At 41.0% G+C, this 8,132-nt stretch overlaps 2 protein-coding genes across 2 annotated transcripts in view; both read left to right on the top strand.

Moving 5' to 3' along the window:
• The first annotated feature begins 6 nt into the window (after positions 1–6).
• On the top strand, positions 7–2,587 carry LOC103396234 (C-X-C chemokine receptor type 4-like). Its single transcript, XM_008334245.3, has 4 exons — positions 7–96; positions 202–416; positions 521–804; positions 1,765–2,587. Exons 1-4 carry the CDS (start codon positions 7–9, stop codon positions 2,358–2,360), a joined length of 1,185 nt encoding a protein of 394 aa, XP_008332467.2. The 3' UTR covers positions 2,361–2,587.
• A 4,634-nt stretch (positions 2,588–7,221) lies between these two features.
• Positions 7,222–8,132, top strand: part of mcm6 (minichromosome maintenance complex component 6) — an 8,488-nt gene continuing 7,577 nt past the window's right edge. Inside the window, exons 1-2 of the mRNA XM_025052431.1 lie at positions 7,222–7,505; positions 7,753–7,899. Of these exons, the coding sequence (XP_024908199.1) occupies positions 7,402–7,505; positions 7,753–7,899 (251 nt within the window). The 5' untranslated portion in view covers positions 7,222–7,401. The remainder of the gene's footprint in view (positions 7,506–7,752; positions 7,900–8,132) is intronic.

Here is an 8,132-nt window from a genome sequence, read left to right as displayed (position 1 = left end):
AGGAGCATGAAGGCAGCTATAAACCTCCCCTCGGACAAAAATGAGCCCGCAGAAGAAGAAGAAGAGACAGCATCCTACAACATGTCCTACTACGAGGTAACATTTGTGCCGTCCGGTGGTGAACTTCTCGACATTTACTCTAACTCTATTCACTGACAGTTCTTTCTTCTTTTTTTTTTTTCTCTCTCTCTCTATCTGCAGCACATTTTTCTGGACTATGACCTAAATGACACAGGTTCGGGTTCCGGTTCTGGTTCTGGTGATCTCGGAGTGGACTTGGATGAGCCGTGCGAGGTAGAGCATGTGATGACCACTGAGCTCCAGCAGATTTTCCTGCCGGTGGTGTATGCTCTGATCTTCGCTCTGGGCATTGCAGGAAATGGCCTGGTGGTCATTGTGCTCGGCTGCCAGCGCAGGTAAAAAAAAAAAAAAAACGAGAGATTTTTCTAAATGGCGTTGATGGAGACGGTCCGACGTCACAGCTTCTGCGGTAAACGTTTGTGCGTATTTCTCTTCCCAGATCCAAATGCAGCCTTACGGACCGGTATCGCCTCCACCTTTCGGCTGCCGACCTCCTTTTCGTCCTGGCTTTGCCCTTCTGGGCTGTGGATGCCGGTCTGTCCGACTGGAGATTCGGAGCAGCCACCTGCATCGGTGTCCATGTGATTTACACTGTCAATCTGTACGGCAGTGTCCTCATCCTAGCCTTCATCAGCCTGGACAGATACCTGGCAGTGGTCAGAGCCACAGACACCAACACTGGAGGACTGAGGCAGCTGCTGGCCCACAGACTAGTCTATATAGGTGAGGAGTGAAAGATAGATCCTGTCCTTTACTCTCGTCTCCTCTCCTCTTCACTCCTGTCCTCTCGTCTTTTCTTCTGTTTTCTCCTCTCCTCTCCTGTTCTCTTCTCTCCTCTCCTGTCCTGTCCTCTCCTCTTCTCTCCTGTCCTGTCCTCTCCTTTACTGTTCTGTTCTCTCCTTTCCTCTCCTCTTTTCTTCTGTCTTCTCCACTCATCTCCTCTAATCTCATCTCCTTTTCATTCCTCTCTTCTTCACTCCTGTCCTCTCTTCTTTTCTTCGGTTTTCTCCTCTCCTGTCCTGTCCTCTTCTCTCCTGTCTTGTCCTCTCCTTTACAGTTCTGTTCTCTCCTTTCCTCTCCTCTTTTCTTCTGTCTTCTCCACTCATCTCCTCTAATCTCATCTCCTTTTCATTCCTCTCTTCTTCACTCCTGTCCTCTCTTCTCCTCTTCTGTTCTCTCCTCTCCTCTTCTATTTTCTCCTTCTCTTTCCCCACTTCACCTCAACGCTCCTATCCTCTCTTCTCCTTTTCTGTCGGAACAAATTTGAAGTCTTTTACTTTATGAAGCTGTGTATCATTTATGCTCTGTGAAAATTTGAAATTGTGGCTACACAAACTTAATAATAATACAGCAAATCAGGCAGGACAGAGATCAAAACCTCGTAGTATTCACTAGAACTGCAACATTTGGTATTCGTAATAAATGAAATGACCCGGTTTTAACCCCATATTCTGACCTTTATCAAAATTAATACACACAAATGTTTGTTTACTATCAAATATTTATTGTTTATTACCAATTACTATCATTATGTCTAAGTTAATTAATGTAATTACAATGTATTTACACTCTGAGTGTACAATCTGAGTTGTGTTTTCAGTATATACATTCTTTTGTGTGTACTATATATATATGGAATATTTGGCTACATTTGAGTCTCAAACATTGTGTCTTCTTCCTCAGGTGCCTGGTTGCCGGCAGCCTTGTTGGCTATACCGGACTTGATCTTCGCCAGAACTCAAGAGGGGGGAGAAGGAGCCACTCTGTGCCAACGCTTCTATCCGGCCGGTAACGCTCCACTCTGGGTGGCCGTCTTCCACCTCCAGCTGGTCTTCGTTGGACTGGTGATCCCTGGTTTAGTGCTGCTGGTGTGTTACTGTGTCATCGTCACCAGGTTGACCCGGGGCCCACTGGGGGGCCAGAGGCAAAAGCGCAGGGCGGTCCGAACGACCATTGCGCTGGTGCTCTGCTTCTTCGTGTGCTGGCTGCCCTACGGAGCGGGCATCTCAGTGGACGCCTTGCTGCGTCTCGAGGTCCTGCCTCGCACTTGCAGCCTGGAGGCAGTTTTGGGCGTTTGGTTGGCAGTGGCGGAGCCCATGGCCTTTGCTCACTGCTGCCTGAACCCGCTGCTTTACGCGTTTTTGGGGGCCGGGTTTAAGAGCTCAGCTCGCAGGGCCCTCACTCTCAGCCGTGCCTCCAGTTTGAGGATTTTACCGAGAAGAAAAGCCGGGGCCTCCACCACTACTGAGTCGGAGTCTTCCAGTTTACATTCCAGCTAGTGTTGACATCAACTGATGCCACTACAATGTGTGTAAATTCTTTTGTGTATATGTATGTGTGTACTTTATATATTGTGTTGCATTGTTGTATATATTGTTTTTAGTTGTTTATCAAAATGTATAACAAAGTTAGAAGGTCTGCTGGTCATGACATGGCTTCTTTACTGTGACATTTTCACCTGTAAGTAATCACTGTGTGTTTATAATAAAACATTACAAAATGGTAATTTAAGTGTATTTTTTTTTATTATCAACTTCCGTATGTTTACCGTAATTTCCGGTCTATAAGCCGCTACTTTTTTTCACACGCTTTGAACCCTGCGGCATAAACAATGATGCTAATGATGGACTAGCGAAGTTCATACCGCTAGCGACCGATGACTTTTCTGGTAGGCTACTGTGTCTTATACTAGCAGCGTATATCTGTCTGTGAATAGCAGTGTACGTATATGTGTGTAGGGTGCATTTATTTAATTAAAAGTTTTAGAAAAAATGTTTCTGTGTAAATATCCCATGTTACAACGTGGACACCTGCGGCTTATAGAGAAGTGCAGTCTATTTATGTACTTTTTTCATAGACGGTTTTCCGATAATCATTATTACCCATGATGCATCGCGCCGTCGGCCATGTTGTGATAATGATAACAAAAGACAACAACATTAAATCACCGGAGGTAGATGAGACATATAAATTGTTGTATGGAGATCCACTAGACACAATAACAAAGGCAAGATACGTGGACAAGTTGAAAATAATTGATGGAAAAGACCCATTACAAAGCTGAGTGGAAGCGGGCGGACATTGTAAGTTAGCCAGACAATGTATATCATATGGTGTTTATTAACACGCAAACAATACAACGTGTTAATGTAAAAATCACAGTGGCGTGTACGGATGTATATCTTATGTGAACATCATTGGAATAAGAGTTTACATGAAAAATCTATCGTTAAAGAACGAATAGTTCTTTAACTCACGGACAGTAGTTATTTATCACAGGAAATATATTTCAGATCAATTTTTTTTTTGTGTGTGTGTGTTTTTGTAAAACACAAGGTGTTTTACAAAAACACGTTTTAAAAAGAATTAACCCAAAAGAAAACAAATAAGTAAATTCTTTAAAAAAATTCCATTCTGGAACTCCATCATATTTTGGTGATTTTCCCCCCAGTGATTATGATTATGATTTTTTTTTTTTACACAAGTACATTAAGCATTTTATCGCATAACCATTGTCAGTCTGGATTTGGTTTTATCTGAGGTCATTCAAACAGTGAAAAGCAGTAACTACGATATGATAACCAGACGTAGGGCACTTAAACAGATCTAAGTGTGTGGGTGTATGTGTCAGTAAGTGAAGTGGCATGTTTGTGTGCGCGGATATGTTTGTCTTGTCGTTTCGAGGATGCGGGTTAATGATATAAACAGTTTGCATCTACGTGGTCGCAGGCTCCGATTTCTCAGTGTTTTCACACATTCACAACAAAGTGGTTTTCACATATTTACTTCCACTGGGAAGTGGGAGAAACAGAAGCTGGAAGTTTGCTGTGTCCCCTTTTCCTGAGGGGGGAAAAGGGAGGGAGGGGAAAGGAAAAGGGGACTTGATGATGAATAAAGGAACAATCAATTGAATTGGTGCACAGTCAGAGTGTGATCAGAAGTGTATGAATCAATGTGATGAATGTGAGAACATATTAACGAACATCTAGACATCAACATGGTTTGATTCAAATTAGCTATGGCTCCTTCTTTCCAGTGTCAACAAACACTTAAACTCACACACACACACACATAATAATTCACCTCTATTCATAGTTGTTTCCAAACAGGAAAGACTTCCTGCAGCTCATTTTAGGAAAAGCATGCGGTTAAAACAATCGCACAGGGGAGCGACTCCACACGGGCAAAAAACAGAAAACGCAGAGTGACGGCAGCTGCTGTGAAGTAAATCACTTCAGCAACAATCAGGACACGCTGAACGAGCCACAGCCAGGTTCATGTCTACTTTCAAAAGTGCACAAGGGTTTGTAGCACTGTTAGCTTTCTTTATTTTCCAAAATAAAAATAAACATTTATCATCAGAAAGTTATACGAAATACAACTCTTCAGTCCAGGGGAAATTTGTATTTGTCGATACCGAATCTACAATTTTGTATAGGAGGATAATACAACACAAAATAATGTGCGTTAGGTGATTCATTTTTTATTAAGGAAAAATCAGAACTAGGGAGTATGCGTGCGTATAGTCACAGCAAGCAGTATTTATTGAAATACAGCTTTGTACTTGTACAAGGTTCTACTCTGAAGCGCGTGTACACGTCACATGTACACAGAACATGACTGTTTTGGAACCACAAGTGCATATCAGAATTGATTTATCTTATTGTATTCTAAAAAATGGGAATACCATTGGCGTTTTTTTTTTTTAATTTAGGCAAAACTAAAAGCAACAATAGGCAGGATAAACATGTTTTTTAAAAAATGATTTAACTGCTATGTTTATGTCATAACGACAGCATAGTACATAAGAGTAGTATATAAGTATATTATTAGGGCATTAGTAAGTTTGACAACGTCTGTCTTTTTTCTGGCAGTCGGCCCTATTAAACATTTGAGTGTGTGTACAAGAATACGAGTGGGGGTAAGTTGACCTCAGTACCATCGCCACCTGCGCGATGATCCGGCCAACAGTAACTCAGAAACAGGGAGTATGTCCATGCAATTGTCAAGGTCTTTTACAGGAACTGAAGAAAAGATAATGAGTAGCATCTCCCATCACTGGCTAGCACGCATTAGTACTGGCTGGTCGTTTCAGTGTTTTTCCACTGACTACGTGAGTTTCAATAATAGAAGTCAAATGGTGGACATTAGGCCTATTTGTTTATGTTAAAAAAAAATCTGATTTGTCTACATCTACTTTAATTTCTTGAAAAATTTCTATTATGGAAATCCTAAAAATAACCCTGTCTAAACAAGCTTTATGGTATTGATACCCTTGCTGTGAATATACACGTAAACATATTTGTGTGTGTGTGTGTATGAGTGTTCACCAACAGATGGTCCGGTTCCCACCTGATACTCAGACAGGCTCTGCTTCCTGCCTCCAAACAATCGTGGGAACACAAAAGGTCAAGACAAAAGGGGAAAAATAAGACAGAGGACAAACTGGTCTACGTCCAAATGGTCTGGCAATAACTTCCTGCTTCGTCCCTGGTGGTGTCATTCAGTGTTACAGGTGAAACCAATAGCCTGCTGAGTGGATTTGTATGAAGCACAGCAGGCTGAGAGTGAGGATGACATGGGAACAGAAATGGGTTGTAATACCAGTAATCTTGCTGTAACGCAGGCATGGGCTAACGTTTTGACTCGCAAGCCACAATTGTCTTAAAATTGAATGGGGGGCCGGGTTAGGGGCAGATAGATGGAGTGTTTCTATATGAACTAAGATAAATGACATGTAAAAGTCATACATAAAGGCGAAAATGGTATTATCATTTTCTCCGCCATCTATTGGAGAAACGTGGGTATTGCAGGGGAAATATAGTATAATGGTAATATAAATATAATATAATAATATAATATATTATTTGGAAAGGTTTGGTGGGCCGGATTAAAAAGCTAAACGAACCGCATCCAGCCCCGGGCCTTAGTTTGCCCATGCCTGCTCTAACGTGTCTCCAAATTGGCGTCTGTTTCACAAATCTATTTATTCTTTACAGTCACTTAAAAAAAACTACCATACGCATACATTGGACAAAATAAAAACATTTTAGGTAATGTATTAAAAGTTTAAAAATAAGTATAATAAGTATGTTATAGCAGTCGTTATTAATTAAATTTGAATTCATTGTTAAATGTAATAAATTAAAATTAATGAATTTTTTTATTACCAGTGGTATCACAACAGTTGCTTGTAAATACGCAGTTTGACAAATTATTGTAAATAAAATAAGATACTGTTTATCACTTATGCAGTATTGACTGGGAGCGGACACTGAAGTTTGTCTTTTGTACGAGTTGTCCTTCTAGTGGTCGATCAAAGAAACTACACTTCATATCAACACTTCAAGAGTTCAACGACTTTTTTGTGATATATGCTTTAATGTGACATTATAATGTAGGTGAGCGGTTAAACGACTCTGGGGCAGTTTCCGAATTTCACAAGAAAGGCGGTTTTTAAATTAAGTTGTACATAAACGCAGTTATTGGCCACACTGTGCGCAGAAAAGCTTACCCAAAATATTAGCCTACAGGCTAGGAGGGTAGCTTATACCAAAATAAAAACACTGCGCATGTGCGCCAAACTGTGGAGCGTTCATGGCGTCAGAAAGTGCAACTGTAGCACACAGAATAGTAATTTTAAGGAAACAAATCTTAGCCTACAGCATAGGAAGGCAACAATACCAAAATAAAAACACTGCGCATGTGCACCAAGCTGTGGAGTGTTTGGGGTAGTCAGAAAAGTGCAACCGCAGCACACATGATAGTCATTTTAAGAAAAATAAATCTTAGCCTACAGGCTAGGAAGGCAGCTAATGCCAAAATAAAAACACTGCGCATGTCCGGCAAATTGTGGAGCGTTCAGGGCAGTTAGAAAAGTGCAACCGCAGAATAGTCATTTAAAGGAACCTCTTCTTTCAATCACACAACGTCATAACCCAATGTCTTAAAATATTAAATTTTATTTTTTACAAGCTCTGGGTATTACTAAATAAAATATGCTAGAGAACTTAGTTCCTAAGACTAATGTTTCCTCTCTGTCATCTTGGTGAACTGTTGCAACAGGAAGTGCTACATGGTAAAAGGGGGCGGGACGAAATTGCCGTCTACCCTGCGTTCGGGTACGACGCTTGACTATTTGCATGTCCACTCTGATTGGATAGCAGCGGCGCGCCAAACGTCACGTGGTCTCGGTTTTCGCGCGAAAGCCTCCAGCACAGTCGTGTGGAGAGACGTTGTCGTGTTTCTCTAACGACTTTCACATACTTTTAAACTCCACTTTATCGGAATCTTTCATTGTAATTATCATAATATTACAGCATGGACGTGGCAGCAGCAACTGCAACGGCAGAAAATGGCAGGGAGATGGTGAAGGACGAGTTAGCGGAGAAATGCCAGAAGTTGTTCCAGGCTTTTCTAGAAGAGTAAGTCAACCACTCACTTGGGTGCCTCGGTGGAGCTTTGTTGTCTGCCAGGTCAATGGCGATTGTTGTAATTTTCCCCTTTAAAGTACTTTCCCCTCCTCTTTTTTTTATCCCCTTTAAAGTACTTTCCCCTTCTTTTTTAAAAAAATTTAAGTTATTCTTTTTCGTGTGATACTTATATCTTTTTTTGCCCATGTGTTTTATTTATTAGTCAGTAACTATATTTTGCTTCCACGTTCCTGTGCAGGTTTCGGGCGGGTGATGGAGAGGTCAAGTATGTACGTGAGGCGGAGGAGCTGATCAGACCTGAGAAAAACACCCTGCTAGTCAGCTTTACAGATCTGGAAGGTTTTAACCAAGAGCTGGCCACTACCATCCAGGAGGAGTACTACAGGTGAGTCCGCCTTACCAGAAGTTAAAAAGACAACAACAACAACAAAATGATTTGATACATTATTTAGTTGTCTGAACCACTGAACCATGCGTTTTAGGCACAAGACAGACTGCAAATGTGTCCATTATTCTGTAAAATAAAATGTTATAAATTATATAATTTATTTATATTATAATATATAATATATACTTCTGCCTTTTCCCTGCAATACCCACGTTTCCCCAATAGATGGC

The sequence above is a fragment of the Cynoglossus semilaevis genome, chromosome 20 (assembly GCF_000523025.1).
Source record: "Cynoglossus semilaevis isolate Cse_v1.0 chromosome 20, Cse_v1.0, whole genome shotgun sequence".
Lineage (NCBI taxonomy): Eukaryota > Metazoa > Chordata > Actinopteri > Pleuronectiformes > Cynoglossidae > Cynoglossus > Cynoglossus semilaevis.
Note: the sequence above shows the minus strand (reverse complement) of the source record. Positions and strands in the feature narration are given on the sequence as shown.